The 17,480-nt window shown below is 35.4% G+C and overlaps 1 protein-coding gene across 1 annotated transcript in view; it reads left to right on the plus strand.

Moving 5' to 3' along the window:
* The first annotated feature begins 7,951 nt into the window (after positions 1–7,951).
* LOC144436732 (protein zyg-11 homolog B-like) overlaps positions 7,952–17,480 on the plus strand; it is a 29,767-nt gene continuing 20,238 nt past the window's right edge. Inside the window, exons 1-3 of the mRNA XM_078125585.1 lie at positions 7,952–8,107; positions 14,355–15,390; positions 17,092–17,232. Coding sequence (XP_077981711.1) covers positions 8,100–8,107; positions 14,355–15,390; positions 17,092–17,232 — 1,185 coding nt within the window. The 5' untranslated portion in view covers positions 7,952–8,099. The remainder of the gene's footprint in view (positions 8,108–14,354; positions 15,391–17,091; positions 17,233–17,480) is intronic.

The raw sequence follows: 17,480 nt of genomic DNA on the forward strand, positions 1-17,480 counted from the left end.
AACATGGCACAAAGATTTTGAGTTGACTGCCAACAGGTGCTCATTACAGTGGCACTGCAAGTTCTAATAAATGGTAAAATATGCGAAGAAAGATCTAAAAATCATGCACACCAAAAGAACCCCAGAACACGTCTGACACTGTCTGTACCTGAGACCCAATTTTTTGCTAAGCCAGTGAACAAAATGCACTTCTTCAACATGCACTAAATTTACACAGAAGAAATTTGTATTTGAGTACAACCAGGCTTTGTAACTGAGAATGTGATGGCTTTAAACAAAATTTGGTAACCAAAATATTATGTCACAAATGTCACATCAAATCATACATGACGAGATACGTGACGAGATATGTGATGAGAGCCCAGCTAGTTGTCAAACATAATTTAAATATGTTTTAGCATTTAGAATACAATGTAGTGTCATAATAATATTTCATAATGAAACAAAAGTAACCATAAAAATACCCACAAAGTTACAGACAGTGCCCCTTTAACTTAAGTTGCTAACGTCCACTCTGGAGGGTATACTGAGGTTAGCTTTGTGAGAAATTAGAGGATGCTAGCTGATAAAATCTCTGAAATACACAGAAAATACATCACCAAGTTTAGACAAATGACACTCCGCCGTTATAGTTGTAAACTTTGTCACTGTGGCCGTTCATGGAAAGGATTTTTGCTGTCAATATTTTACTGGTGTATGGTACAGACAGTTGAATTTGGACATCATGGTACTGTTTGTCACCAAATATACATGTACTAGTGGTATAATTTGTCAAGACGGTTGCTATTGACTAATATTTGATTGCCGCCAGAAATGTGCTTAAAAAAAAATCAGAATATGGTTCTGAAATACATTATGTTGCTGGTTTCTTTGGACTACAAAGTGACCATAAAAATAAATGGCTAATAGTTATAGAATATAATAGTTATTTTTATATCTAGATTTTCAAAATGGTAGCAGGTTTCTTATCGATGTGTTTCTATGAGCAGCTTAAATTCAAAATGATAAATGTGTAACAGTTTTATGTCTTACAGTGGCCATACGGATGATGATATTTATTTATTTTGGAGCTAAACAAATGTGTAATAAATTGCTAAAGATTAATAAGTGTGTGAAATTTTTGTTATTGTAAAGTTTGTTAAGATTTTTTCGATGTATTAAGTTACAAACACAGATTTGGTCTATGTTATTTCACATTGATCTTGCGAGTAGGAAGTCATGATAAAATTGATATATATATTAAAATTCCAAAAATAAATGCCCAATCCTCGTCCATATGACCCCTTTAATACCATGGGATTTTTGTATTCAGCTCACCAAACATTGATTTCACACACTCTCAATAATTCAGTGATAACCAGACTGTATTACTACCATAGACATTGTATGTCAACAGTTTTCAATCAAACCTGCTATCCTTGTTTTGCCATTTAATTGAAAAGTACTACTCTGGCAATTGAGGTCTCGGTTTACAAGATAGACATAAACTAAATCTATTGTTCTTCAATGTGGTAGATCACACAAGTAGGTGTCAGATAACGATTCCTCTGTTGTGCAAATCTAATCATCCTGTGATCAACATATTGTAAGCATTGGATGTCTCTAAAATGTACACTGCAACGTTGCAGGCAACAGAAATACCACCCTACTGTGAGTACAATTCAACCAATGTCCATTCAGTACCTTATGTCAACATGTCACAACAATAGTTTTTAGTTTGTGTCTATCTTAGTAAACATGACCTTGGTTTCGAGAGTAGTAATTACTACATTATCAAACTCTTCGAGTAAATGAGTACTTGAATCTTTTAATGTATAAAACCTAAAAATAAATTTCTATGGTATACTGACCTGAATTGTAAAATTTGATGTTTAGTTGTCATGTCAACAATTTGTTAGAATTCAAGTTTAAATGACTAGAGTTCCATCGTTTTAGAAATGAATATGGAGTAGCCATATTTTGTGAATGTGATCTGTTTAATGACATATCGTCAGTCTGAAGACAAAAACAATTGTGTTTTTATGAAATTTGAGTCACATTGGTCCAACGTCATCGTTGTTAGTAAACTTTAACGTTGTTAGTAAACTTTGAGACATGTCATGGAAGTTGGTCAATAGCCAGACAAGTGCATTTAAAATGTCAGTAAAATTTGCAACACACTGTCATGCAAGTTGGTCTGTAAGTAGGTCAAGAGTCCTACAACAAATGCGTTGTGACAGTGTATGAAATTGTCAGTAAGATGAAATGTAGAATTTAGTTAAAAGTATTCCAACAGAGAAATTTTGTCCATAGTGAATACATTGAAAATTAATATTGATTGTACTTTCAGAACATTGTATGTTGTTTGGTGTCAAATCTGAAATATTAAAGAATGTATTTTAGTGTTGCATCTTATAATATGTAGGTTATTTTCGTATTCATGTAAACTGAAAAGCAGAATTGTGTTCCATGGTGATAAGTAACTTTCTCTGATGTGATTTACAAAGGCACAAGCAGTTCAAAGTTTTAGCATTGAGCTTTCGATCTGTCTTGTTTGGCGATCCTCATCAGAATGACAAATTCCATAGTTACAGCTGACCACTAGGTGGCGGTATGATCTGTCTTGTTCGACAATCCTCATGAGAATGATAAATTTCATAGTTACAGCTGACCACCTGATGTGTCGGCCATATTGATATACATTAAGTAAGCATCAGTTGAGTCAAATGTTGTAAGTGTTCGTCAATCTTGTCTTGTAGTTGGTGGATATATACAAGTCATGCACACTAGAAAAGTGAGAATGTTTATTTTCTTTGATTTTATCAAGTACAATACCAGTAATGTATTTTAAGATCTACCTGAATTCGTCAAACTTTATCAGTCTCATTTTATTCTCCAAAATTCCAGTGGAATTGTTAAATTTGATTAGATTTCCAGTCTCCAATTTTAAATGGAAATTTAAAACCATAGAAGAAACCCAAGAGAAGAGAGTTTGGGAGAATGTACTAGTGTACATCAGTATTAATGAGGATTTTCAGTGTGAATTTTCATTCTTGTAGACTAAATTCCAAAGATTTTACGCAAAGTATTGGAAAGTCTGTGATTCTTTTTCATGTGTTGTTTATAAACTCAAACATAACATAGTGTAGCTGTGTCAGGGAATTTAACGTGATCAACTCTTCGTTGTAGGCTGAAACATTTACCACTGTGCATATTCCTTTAACCACTCATTACTTGCTGAGCGAATGAGTGACAAGAGCGCCACCAACGACAACTCTTTAAGATTCTGTGTTGGTGCCATCTTATGGGCATTTGGGGATATTGCATTGTATAGTGACAAAGAACTGATGTTTTGAATTTTTCTTAAACTTCAGTATACAAAGTACTTTGACATTGATGTAAAAGGCTGTCATGAATAACAGGTACAGACCACAGTTGGGGAATATTATGCTTTTTCAATCACTTGGTCCTTGTGTTACAAATATGTATATGCCCCCCCCCCCCCCCCCCCTCCCAGCTGTGTTCAGAAAACAATTGCTAGGTTGACTTTCCAGGTTACTACGTAGACTATTTAAAGGGGAACACACCACTCCAGGAATCAAAGATATTTTCATAAACGTTGGGTTCTGGCGAGTCATTCCATGCATTCATATTTAACTGCAATGTATATTCATAACTTCTAAGTGCTTAGTAACTTCACATAAATAGTCATGAATATGCATTGTTCATCCAATACATATCCATATCTGCTAAGATCCATAATGCAACGGTGTATTACTGACAGAGCAACAGAGATGAAAAACAGTTTCTTTTTGGTGTTTCTTGAATCTTGGCAATCAAGCAACAATTTATGTGATACGAAATCATGAAAATGACTCCAGAACCCAATGTTTATGAAAATATGTACATTTTCTCAGTGGAGTGGTGTTCCCCTTTAAATACAAATGCTTATCATCATTGAAGCTTTGAACATGTCATGAGATTTACTCAGCATTTGTGTTTGCATGTGTAAGATATATAGTCTTCCAACGAAATTAAATATTAATGTGATGGCAGCTAGACTCGACTACAGTCCTCAGAGCTTCGCATCACTTTAATGGTTGTTATATATGTACTGATATCTACTGCATAATTATACTTGAATATCCCTGTACTGTGTGCCCTCATCAATCACATAGGGCTAACCATTCATTGATGTGTTACTGCAACACTCCATGTTATCGCGAAGCCCCGAACTTTGCAGTAACACGTCAACAAATGGTTAGCCCTATATATATTTGAGTACAATTATGCAGTAGATATCAGTACATACAAAACAACCCTTTTAGCGATGCGAAGCTCTGAGGACTGTGAGAGAGTCTAGATGGCAACTAGGTTAAAAGGTTTGAGAAGAGTGGAGTTAAATGGAGAAACTAATATGAAACAAATCAGTATTTGTTGTGATATTCTCATTTGTAAAAATGTAGTTTGTTTTTTTAAATGAAAATTTTAGCATGACTTTATTCTATTTATAGTAAATTTAAATATTGTGAGTACTATTATAACAGATAAGTGAGAAATAGGGAACTTGCAAACCCACCATGTTGAATGTTGCATCATGGGAAATGTGATAGTAAATACTAACCAATTAGTATTATAAACAATATTGTGATATTGTTTGTAAACAAATAATCAATTTATAGTTACCCTGACCATTGTGGGAGGTTTATTTTATCGGTAGCTGAAGATTATGAATCACGATAACCACAGATAATCCCATAGTCCTTTGCATCTGAGCATGCTCAGTCTGGATTGCAAGTTCCCTATTAGAGACTATGTTATTTGTATTACCTCATCCTTTGGAGAGTACATTGTAAAAGAGGTTTTATCTGGTTGTATCACTTCAAGAGTTAAGTATTTCGTCTTTCTTGTAAGGAAATTTGAGTAATTTATTGTGTAGGTTATATATGTTAATAATGTCTTTGTGATAGAGGGTCAAAGTTAATAATTCTCTGTACCTACAATAGCATTTTTCCTCATGCGCGAGGATCTAAATAGTTACAAGACAGTTGACTCATTCTCACGTGCTCCTCTTGTAATGCATGTGTAGTGCTTGGGGCAGAAGTTATGTTGTTGACCAAGAAATCAAATAGCTAGGTGGTAGAATTCTATTGCAGGTATTGAGAATTCTCAGTGTAAGAGCTAACTTTGATGACAGTTTAATATAAAATGTAATACTAGAAGCTGCCAAGAAAGATGATGAAGAAATGTTGATATATTGGCTGTGATTGCGAATGAGAGGCAGATTCGGTAATGTCAGTTATGGATGGAGCTTAGGTGGAGACAGATGTAGGTGAAGACTATGAGTGACAGCTGTGGGTGGAGCTTATGAGTGACAATTGTGGGTGGAGCATATGAGTGACAGCTATAGGTGGAGACTATGAGTGACAGTTGTAGGTGGAGCTTATGAGTGACAACTGTAGGTGGAGCTTATGAGTGACAACTGTAGATGGAGACTGAGTGACAGCTGTGGGTGCAGCTTATGAGTGACAGCTATAGTGGAGCATATCAGTGACAGCTATGGATGGAGCTCATGAGATCTGGTAAATTCTTGGCAGCATAATTTAATTGTTGTAACTAATATAAATATGATTATTCCATGGCTAAGTAGTGATGCAAGGTGGCTGTAGGTAGACAGGATGATGCTTTGGTTGATGTAGTGCTAGGTAGTTAGGTGTGATTTCTGTACACTTGAGATGATCAACTAGTATTTTATTTAGTGTATCTCTTCTGCTTGACATTAATTGCAATGCATACAAGACATGCATCACATTTGTTTTGTTGTCACCATTATGGTGTAACATGATGCATGGGGCATGCGGTATGCATGCCTTTCTAATTTTCTTTCCATGGCATACGTACCGGTATATACGTGTTTCCAGGAGGCTAGTAAATCCGTTTCCATATACAAATGCTGTTATATATTAAAATGTGATAGCTGTGGGTGGAGCTTATGAGTGACAGTTATAGGTGGAGCTTAAGCTGAATAATTGTACATCTTTTGATGTTTTGCTTTAAGAGGCTTGTTATGTCGATGTAAATATTGTAAGAATTTTAATAGACCCATTTTATGTATAGTTATTGTTTTAATTATAAAGTCAAAACTGTCAGACGAAACTGTAGACTTAATGTTGTCTGTATGTGGACACCTTTAGGTCTGTTGAGTGTATGTGTAACTTTTAGTTTTTGGAGAAAAAGTACTGTGTAAAAATATATCGTTGACTTAGTTATGAAACTGGTAATGTAAACTATTCAATGTCAGTATATTTATGTATATTGATGGGACTGTAGCCTGAATAAAAGTACTGTACTAAGGTATCCTTGTAATAACTTTCATTTGCCTTCATTTTTTTTGAGAATTTAAAGAACGAGGTTTTTTTCTTCATTTTTTGCACGAATTGAATTGAACAATTTATTTGTAACCCCACCCCCCCCCACCCCATCCCCAATTAAGGTAACGTTTAACGGTGTTTGGTGCCTTTTTGTGTTTCTCATCGTAACACCTAAAATGATGGATCGGTCGGTCGGTTAAAAAAAGGGATTAGAAGGTTAATGTGTGTATATGCTTTCAATTCATAATCGTGTTACTTTTAACACTCTTGGTGCCTTAGAACTGACAACATTGGAAAGAAACAACAAACCATTTATTTTTGTTTTCTCACCTCGCGTGTAATTTCAATCCTTATCCGATCTGTGATTCAATTCGCTTTAGTGCTATTATAATAAGAACCATGATACATACATACTATGATATGAAATTGATTCTACTATCTGAAACATTCGTACCCAAGATAACATGCATGAAACAACGTGGTATTAAATCGCACGCAGCAGGGTTACGTTTCTACTCCTACATAGACAACAAACGGATAAATATTGGTAGCGTCTGTAATAGTTTTTTAATAGTTGACGATCTCTTAGCAAAAGTTTATTTTCATATATTGACAAATTTATCATTGCTGACTGAGATCGTCCTTTTTTCTGTAAGCAGACTTTTGTACAGGAGTAACAACAGTTGTCATTTGTCGCATTTTACCGACTACAGAGTCAAAATATTTAGCCAGCAACCAAAAAAAAAATATATATTTCGTCTCACTTTTGAGCACCAATAAAAAACTTCATTAGATTTATAAATAGTTTGTACAAGTACATGTAAGGTGGCAGTACTGTTTAATTTTCTCACACGTACTGTTTTCGTACTGTATTAAATACTCATAGCAAACTGTTAGCAAGCAACACTATTACTAGTACTCCTGGGCCAAATGTTTTCGATCGCCCATATTCTGGAGATATAAACAAACAAACAAACAAACACACACACACACAAATAAATAAATAGATAGATAGATAAATAAATAAGTAAATAAATAAATAAATAACGGTAGGTATGGCGCGCACGTGATGATTTTTACAACAACACGTTATTTCCGCCGCTATTTATCTTGTAATGTGAGTTTTGCGAAAATTGTTTCCAGGGTTACACGGAATTCTACCTCCTCATTCCGTTGTTAAAACAAAACGTTCCTAAAAAATTTCATAATTTGATGTTAATTCTATAAGTTGTAAAGTCTTTTCAAACGATTTTCACAATCCAATTTGTGTCATTTTTGGTTTACACATAGACAAGGAAGCTTGTTTACATCATATTTACCCTGGCGTTGACTATAGGTCAATTGTCAATACCTTTCAAGAGTTCCTTTTCATTTAATTTCTTTTTCTTTCCCGTTTTCTCAAAAAATACAAAATACAAAAACAAATTATTGACGCATTTTTCAAATGAGCGCCCAATGTTCTCATATCGATCAATGCATCACAAACATGATATTCACATCCATGCGTGATTCACATCATGGATTCACATCCTTGTTCATCCTCACGTGCGCCCTCACGTGGTAAACGTGAGTCAATTTGACCTTTCACCGGTTGAGGTCATCGTTCTCGTGAATAGCTACATTCACGTCACCGTCGCATCGTATGAAGTCATCAAAAAGGGAGTTCTCTCAGTTTGTTAACGTATCAAGTGTTATAAACACCGATCAAGGATATTTAATAATTACAGTTGTAAGCACAATGAAATCATAATGGAAAGGTAAGTTAAATTGCAATCTTTCTCTAAATGGTGACATATTTTAAGTTATCATGTGAAACACCGGGGACTGATCTGATTGAAGACGGGAAGTAGACAACACCAAACCGGAAGCTGACTAGCGATGTAAATTGAAAGAAACATACTCATTGACGTCAACAGAAGATCTCAAACGTAGCCTGAATACTTGTTTACTCGATCGTGTTTATTTCTATGTACGTCATGTATGCAACAAATGCCGATCAGACATGCCACCGTCCTTCCAAAACACGTTCTGTCAAAAACACTGACAGTGACACTGCACTGGTCAAGTCTAAACCCGTGATCGTGCAAGTCTACGTGTGTGTGGAGATTTTGCGAGTCATTATCACGAATCGTGCTCTCGCGATCATGGATGTATCAGGGGAGATCCCATGGTACGATATATCACATATCCCGGATCTAGTAAAACAATCTGTCATCATACACATGAATTATGGCGGATGCAAGCTTGTTTGTTCATTTGATTTTTTTTTCTCAGATTTTGTATTTCATATTGAAGAGGGCTCATACTATAGGAAAGAATTAAACTGAATATTATTCAGTGTGATAATAACCCAGTAGATAAGAGATAAAGCAAATTGTGGCCATAACAGATACCCCTGGTAATTATAAGATTAGGGGTGTTTTAATTTAGGGGTTAACCAAGAGAGAATTATACACATTATAAATACAGCCATGTTCAAACTATTCTCTTGTTTATACTAGTTTGCACTAGGCTGAGTGTTTGTGCATTTGTGTATGGTGTGATAATCTCCCAGAACATAAGCAATAAAGCATACTGTCATGGTAAGCTATCCCAGGGTAATTATGAGATTAGGGGTGTTTTAATTTAGATAAGAGGAGAAGAATGGACAAGATGTCTTTATTTAGTCAATAAAGAGATAATTATATACAGCTGGAAGAGAGAAAAGTGGCCAGGGAAAGAAGGAAAAAAGTGTTATATCAGTTATCACCACAAAAATCAACCAGTCAATTGATCAATATTACACACAATATAAGTTTTATTTCACCACAAAAATCTATCAATAAATTGATCGATCGATCGATCGATCAGTCAGTTACATGCTAGGTGATTGTACATTTCTGTTTGAAATGCTCTGGTTCTGTTATGTAACTATGTTGATTATTGTGATATATTTTCTGGTATTGGTAACAGTCTGTGCATGTCCGGTACATATTAGGTGAAGCTATTATGCCAATTAGCTTTACCCTGACTGGCATCAAATCCAGGAATTATTTGTGCAATGAGTAAAAGTTATCAATATAGGAGATTTGTCTATCAGTTATTAACTGATTGTCTGAAGGTATATGTGTATATCTATTTGTGTCCATTCATTACAGACTCCAAATTATTTTTCTATTGATCTCAGTCAGCTCATACATGTAAACCGTACAGTGAATGTTAAATCCATGTTTTATGTATGCATGGATGTTTTGCAGTGGGAGATCATGTTATTTTTGATAATAGATTGGAAGAATTTTGTTGTTGTTGTCATTTGATTTCCACAACTTAGTATGTCACATATTACAAGTCCCCTGGCTCGAAATTACAACCCTGAGTAGTCCCGTGTCCTCAGACTACCAATTCTTGTCATGGGGCTACCATAATTTGCAGCTGGTAGCCCACTCAGGCTACCACTGATTATGCAAGGATGGAAGACATGAACGTATTTTAAACTTTGAACCCATTTCAGTGAAGAAAACAGTAATTTTCGTCCAGATAAGCACTAATGGGGGTGTTACAGTCTTACCTGTGTAAATTTTTTTATCCAGCCATAGAGAGGGTATAAATTAAACAGAATTTTCTGGATTGAAAAAATGCAGTAAGAGTCAGGTCACTAGAAACAATTTACACACTTCCCACATCTGACGCAAATCATAAAGTGAGCATGTCCATAAAAATGATGTTGACCAGGTCCTAAACATGCCATTCTACTCTACCGGTACATGTATATTATAATTTATATGATTATATATCCATATGTATAATTTACATTGTCCTTAATGTTTCATTTACTGCCAACTACATGTCCCATGGACAACGTATAAATTGTACCACTACTTTTTAAAAGCTGTCTTAAAATAGTACGCAGCCCCCAGATGTCATATAGCATGATCGTACATATTTTTACATCCAGTCTATCCAGGTACATAGAATTGATTGTGTGGTGGGTGAGGTGGAAAAAAAAGGAGAAGTGAAGTTTTAACCATTTCTGTGTATTGAGTTCAACTAGTTTTGATGTGTCATTGTGTAAAGTCACTGATGTAGGTATAAGGTCCGGAGTTCCCCTTACAATAATTACTGCTATTTTTAACACAAGGCAGAGGACTTACAGTATGCATAAAGACCTGTACTTTTGTTAGTGGTTGACACATCTACATTGTACATTGTACAGTACAGACCCCACATTTGTTCATGCAAGTCTGACTCGATATATTTCACCTGAGATACAAACATGCCGAATATGTACATGTACATGTATATGGATAGAATGTAAGTATACAATATACTGATATATATATGGAGCCATATATCTAAGTTATATTACTTCCTATATTGTGCAATTTTCAACTTTTTGAGAGATTTTCTCGTATTGTCGTAATGATAGAACTATTTACAACATGTACATGTACATGTATGTAACTGATGATCACATAATGTGACATATACCGTATGTAAACTAACAAATTTACTCTCTGACCTCTTTTCATGTTCATGCCATTGCCATAGCCATCATCCAGGGGTATTTGTTTGTACGCAATAGAAAGTACAATAATCAAGCATGATGACGTTATTGCGTTCTCAAGTAACTTACTTTAAAATTGAAGAATGAGTTTGCCGTAAACTGAATGAAGTAACTAATTACTACAACTGCCAGTCAGTGTGTGATGAATTACATGCACTGTTCACCCTTTCCCCAGCTAGAGATTTAGCTAGATTTTCGGTAGAATTTGTTAATTTGACTATACATGGAGAGAGAGATTGTAGAAAACGAAGCCATGCACTCATATAGTTTCTAGACTAAATCAGCTATTTTGCTATGCTAAATCATAAGTAAACGTGTTGTACATGTCTGCTAAAAATGCATGCTGAACAGCTAAGTAAGAATTGTAGTCGCTTCAAAACTAGATTCAAAAAAGGTAACTTTTATATGAAAGTTTTCTCTTTGTGTACATATACGACCGGCATGAGGGGCTTCTTTTATTTTAGACGGGTTTGATACTGAACAAAGGTTAACTGGCATTATACTAAACCTCCTGTCTATGGATGTTCACTTGTCGGGTGAGACTGGTTTAATGATATCCAGGCTAAATGACTAAACAAGAATAACAGAGATTTGGAAGTATGACGTGCTGCCTTTCAACATTTTTTGGAACAAAGGAAACAAGTGTACTAAAACCTTCTGCAGTCTATGAATGTGCACTTGTAGGACAAAAGATTTACAAGTACATGTAGGTCAGGGTCACGAATTTACAATTATGTTCTATTCTTAGCCTTCCACATCACACGTGGGGGCAGATGTTTAAAATACTGCTGTATATCCATCGGTGTCCTCGGTATCTGCTGAAAGTGATAAAAATTTATTCTGATGAGCAAATTGGTTAATTTAATGTTCATGTATTCAATACCCGTAGCATACACTTGTCTATGCAGGTACTGTATATATTATTTTTACAAGTATACATTTACGATTATTTACTGATCTCACATGTACTCCCAACATGTACTCCCAACCCCTGACCTGCCATACAGGCTGAGGCAGGTTGTGTTGATGTATGGCTAAAAAACATAGATTTTAAAACAAATATTATTCAATTTTTGAAATCAATCAATCGAAATGAGTCCTACTTGTATATAAATCTCATAATCTCACTTTTGTATAATAAGGTGGGGATGATTATTTTTTTTAAATTTTGTTTCTCACCATAACTTTTCACATTTTTAAAAATAAATTTGTATTAAAATTTATTAGTATTCCAAATGTACACGTAACAGTGATTAATTGCATAGTTACATGTACACACACATATTACTAGTGGTATTTGCACTTCAATGTAAAGCACTACTAAGAACATTTAGTGCATACAACTTGTATGCAAATGAGTGCATGATCATTCCATGTAGAAAAAATCATGACCAAAGTGGCCGTTTTGAGTGAACATTGTACATACATACATACATACATACATACATACATACATACATAGTTTACATACATACATACATACATACATACATACATACATACATACATACATACATACATACATACAAACATACATACATACATACATACATACATACATACATACATACATACATACATACATACATACATACATATGATACATACATACATACATACATACATACATACATACATACATACATACATACATACATACATACATACATACAAACATACATACATACATATATACATACATACATACATACATACATACATGGGTTGTATGTACAAAATGTATGTACAATGTAAATAATAACAAAACCCCTATCACTCTTTTGAGTGCAGGTGTTATACAAAATAATACATGGATTTGTAAGTATTGTACAATGGTTATCACAATTTGAGGAGTCACCTAATTTTTTGTTATGTAAGCATTTGACAATGCTTACTGTTGATTGACAGTTTACGGCAAAGTTAGGTAACTCAATCTTATACTTGGTTATACTTACAGAGTGACTTGATTCAAACAGTGTAGTATAGTTTCATGTTACTAGCTTGGAAAGGGGGGGGGGGGGGGGTAATTTGCGTTTGCTTTTCTCCTACCTTGCCTGGCATTTTGCTAATGACCTATATGTATAATGAAGTTACATGTATGACCAGAAAACAGGTGCAAATTCTTGGTGAGTGTTTGATTCTTCCAACTGTGAGATGATGTCTGTCAGTAGTGTCCCCATCTTGGATTGTACAACCACCAACTTGGAGGGTTAAGCTGTATGCTGCAAACATGATTATCATATTCAGTGTCACTGTGGCAAATCATAATCTCTTTTTAGGTTTGCATATACAACTGTTCTAGTAGCAAAATGCCAGGTGTGGTTTGGAAACAGTGACTGAGTGCACAGTCCCCACATGTCTGGATTCTAGGCCAGTATTATATGTGTAGCAATTTTAACCACAGTAATCAATTCCCACATGTGTACTGGCTGTGATAATGAATTCACAAATTGTATATTTGCCACTAATAATTGAATCAGACAAATTTTATTTCAGTTTTCTCTTTGTTAGTATTTCAACTTTATCAGAATTTGAAACGGATATGGATCATTGCCATTTTGTATAGTTTTAATTTCATATGAACAGCGGAACTGTGATAACTTTTTTTTGTATGATTGGTTTCAAGTACGTCATTGTAGTCACTATTGTTAATGCTACTCAGGTTACAGTTCTACTTCTGTGTCTTAAGTTTGACTTTCCTTGGCATTTTTACATGTATATATCTGTTTGAGAAGCATCACATGTATGAAAATGTAAATAACTTGTACAATCAGTGTTAGTTTTATTTTCATACACGTCACACTGCCAGAATAACAAGTCTAGAATATTACAGGGAGTAGGGGGGTTCCCCAATAAAATTTTGATAACAGGTACATGTAATATGTTGCCAGATTTCTCATACTTATATGAAGCAAGTACAGTGTTTGTAGTTGTTTTTGCTAAGGTTGGGGGAAACCTTGGTAACTGAAACTTGAAGGGGGGAAAAGGAATAAAAAATGGCAGTTTCCCATACAATTCTAATGTACTTGTGGTAACCCTGATTACTGAGGAACCCTGGTAGATTTTACCTACTTGCTGCCTCTTGCAAAAACACTGTATTGCATTGGATAAATTGGCATGTGAATTAAATTACAATAACAATAAAAATAATAATAATATTAATAAAGGAGATTTGCATGGTGCCAACATTGTATTAGTCTCTGCAAGCAGAGCTCAAGATGTAGATTTATTCCTGAAATGAAATGAAAGGATATCTGATTTGCATTTTATTTGCTCCAGGTGGTATCTATTTTGATGAGAATAATAACACCAACATAATTTTGGATGAAGTTACTCTTTCGTAATGCTAAAATATATGTTTGTTATTGAAAATAAAATCTTTGAATAAGTATATTATATTTGGCAATATCACAGACAAGGAAGTATGTTTATAAGCATCTTTTTCCTTCTTTTTATTTCAGACTAACTATGTCCAAGTGTGAGTGTGAAGAATCCCCAAATACCCTACAAGATATCTGTTTAGATTTCATTTCCCATAACTTGTATTCCTTGTGTCAGCAGTCCCCAGCTGAAGACAAATCAGGTTTTACCAGATTAGCGTTTAAAGATTCCGACATCTACTTTCATCGCGAACTCTCTGAGGAATTATTACATCGGTTGAGTAGACAGTATGCCCTGAATGATGCTGTCTTGTCTCTGTTTGCCAACTCCAAGTCAACGCGACTGAAAAGAGCATGTATTAAGAATGCTGTTTTGTCATGTAAGGGACTTAAAGCGCTGTCGTGTCATAGAATTACTGATCTAGATGCGTCGTGGGTTCGCGGGGTCACGGTCAATGACATCATTGGTGCTCTAGGAGAATGGACAACCGGTCATATACAGTCCTTGAATGTGAGCGGTACTACCTTTGTGAACAGCTCCAAGTTCTGTATTGTAATTTCCCTTTCCATGTTGAAATCGCTCAAACACCTCAATGTCAGTTTTACTGAGTTCAACAATAATCTGGGCTTAGAACTAGTGGTTGATAGTCTCAAGCAACTTGAAAGCCTGGACATTTCTCACACACCAATCACCAATGCAACGCCATTACTACAATGTAAAGAACGACTCAAATCACTGAGTATGTTCCAAGTACGAGTTCCAGATGATAACCTCATGCCAATCATTTCCCAACTGAATCATCTACGGAAACTGGATATATCAAGAGAGGTCCTGGTCCATCCATTCTCAGGGAACCAACAAGGCGGGAAATTCAACTTGTCTAGAATGATGGAAATGCCTCATATCTTGCCAAATGTCACTCATATAGATATCTCAGGAAGGGACGGTCTCATGGAAAGATCTTTAAGTATATTTCTAGACAACCATCCACATTTAGAGTTTCTTGGACTACTGCTGACTAAGAGTATGGTACCTGAAACTCTGGCAATGATTGATCTGTGTGCTGCAGAGTTCCTCACAAATGAGCGTCACCCTGACTATAGACAAGACCTCAAGGTAAGGTACTTTTGTACATGTAACAATCTACACCAACACAGTACACAGCGTGTGCTGGCAAAATTTGTTGTGGATAAAAATGATAAAAATGTGTTTTTTTTATGCTATTGAGTCACAGCCTGCATATACATTTGTATAGACTGTCAACAGACGCTCGCGCCTTTTTTGCTACGTTTTATCTAATACTATAATCGTCATCACGCTTCGATCCGGAGCAATACTACTATAATTGCATACTGATAGCGAGGGCCGAGCAACTGTTCTTCCTTGCCGCACCCTCACACGATAAAAGTAAGGAAATTTTTACTGTAGAATACTTGACATTTGGGTCATAGTTCACAAAGCTTGTCAATTAAAATCAAATGGCATTGCTAAAACCACCATGTACCAAGCGAGTCAACATATCGAGACGCATTGGAGAGTGTCAAACAAGCGATTATAGTAGTAGTATTGCTCCGGATCGGATCGCAGCATGGCGACAACTTTAGTTTTAGATAAAACGTAGCAAAAAAGGCATGATCGACTGTCGACAGTCTAACATTTGTACTAATATTAAAAAGTATGGGGGAAGTTCAGAGTTTGGTCCATATCACAAGAAATTATGGTGTGCCAGTAGCTTGATGTAGATCTATGATCCCCCCCACCCCCACCCCACCCACCAGCTTAAACTGATAGACTTTATTCTCACAAGTCAAAGCATGTTTTTTACTACAGGTGCAACATATGTCTTGGACATTGCAATAAATACAGGACTGTGGTTTTTAACGATCATAGACTTTAACAGTCAATTTAGACAAACTGTTTCTGACACTAATAGTGAACACAATGAACACTTAAAACTAGCCTTGAGTGGGTGTGTCTGGTCACAATGTTGATTTCAAGGCTGAAAGCATTGTGGAAGGACTACATAAACCATACACAATGTTCTCAATACATACAAATCCTTGAAGTACACTGAATTACATAAAAAAAAACCTTCGAAATACATTATTGTGACGGTACATGTAAACCTTGAAAATTCCTGTATAAATTGCACTACATGTACATGTTTTGCATGTGATTTAGCATACATGTACCAGGTTTTTTTTATGTATGAGAGTATGACTATGAGAGGGAAATCAGATCTTGAAATGATAGCTATATATGTTTTTAACAATACTTTTGTTGGGAGATTGTAAGCAAGATTGCATGTATTCTTTGTGACACTATCATTCTGTGTACACGTATTTTTGGTTTTGTTTATTGCAAATATTCCCCCTCATGTCTCATCACATTAAGGTGATTTTTATAGCACAGTGGCAATCCTCCATGTTCGTGATGTTACCTGTGTTCTGATTCAAACATTGTCAGTTGTTGGTGGCCGAGCAGTCAGCTCATAGGCCTCTTGCCTCTGCAGTCTGGGTTCAGACCCGCCAAGCGTCAGCTGGGTTTCATTAACATTTAACCAGGTCTGTATGTAAGAAGGGTGATGCTCAGTTTGGCCCTGCTGAACAACACAAGTTTTCCCTGGGTACTCCAGTTTCCTCCTGCTTCTTCAACACTAGGGCACTGCTCTTGTGGCGACCATTGAACAAATTTCCAAATTTATTTTGACAAATAACGTTTATTATTATTGAATCCCCTTCTATAGGACCCTTCCAGTTTAAAACTAAAATGTTTTCCCCAAAGCATATTGTGAAGATTATATATTTTCTACTGTAGGTGACAGGTGAAGCCAATGAGAAACAGGTTCTTGAAGCACTGAAGCGGTACAGTAACCGAGCAAACTACATGCACAAGACTCTGTGTACTCTATTTAACATGACACAGACTTTAGATAAAGCCAGAGTTGATATTGTCCAGGTAAGATATATATACTTTAAGTATTTGAATCTATATCATCACCAAAAATCTGACATGCAAAGGGGAGGTGGGCCTTTTATTTTCAAAAGGGATATATTGGTAGTGTAAATTATTACGTATGTACAAGTAATTAATTTACATATATTACTATAGTATTAGTGGCACTTGCACTGCAGTGAAATGCCGAAAACATTATTGTATATCAGTATGCAAATTACATGCAAATGAGTGTGCAATCGTCCCTTGTA

This window comes from Glandiceps talaboti, chromosome 6, assembly GCF_964340395.1.
Source record: "Glandiceps talaboti chromosome 6, keGlaTala1.1, whole genome shotgun sequence".
Classification (NCBI taxonomy): Eukaryota; Metazoa; Hemichordata; class Enteropneusta; family Spengelidae; genus Glandiceps; species Glandiceps talaboti.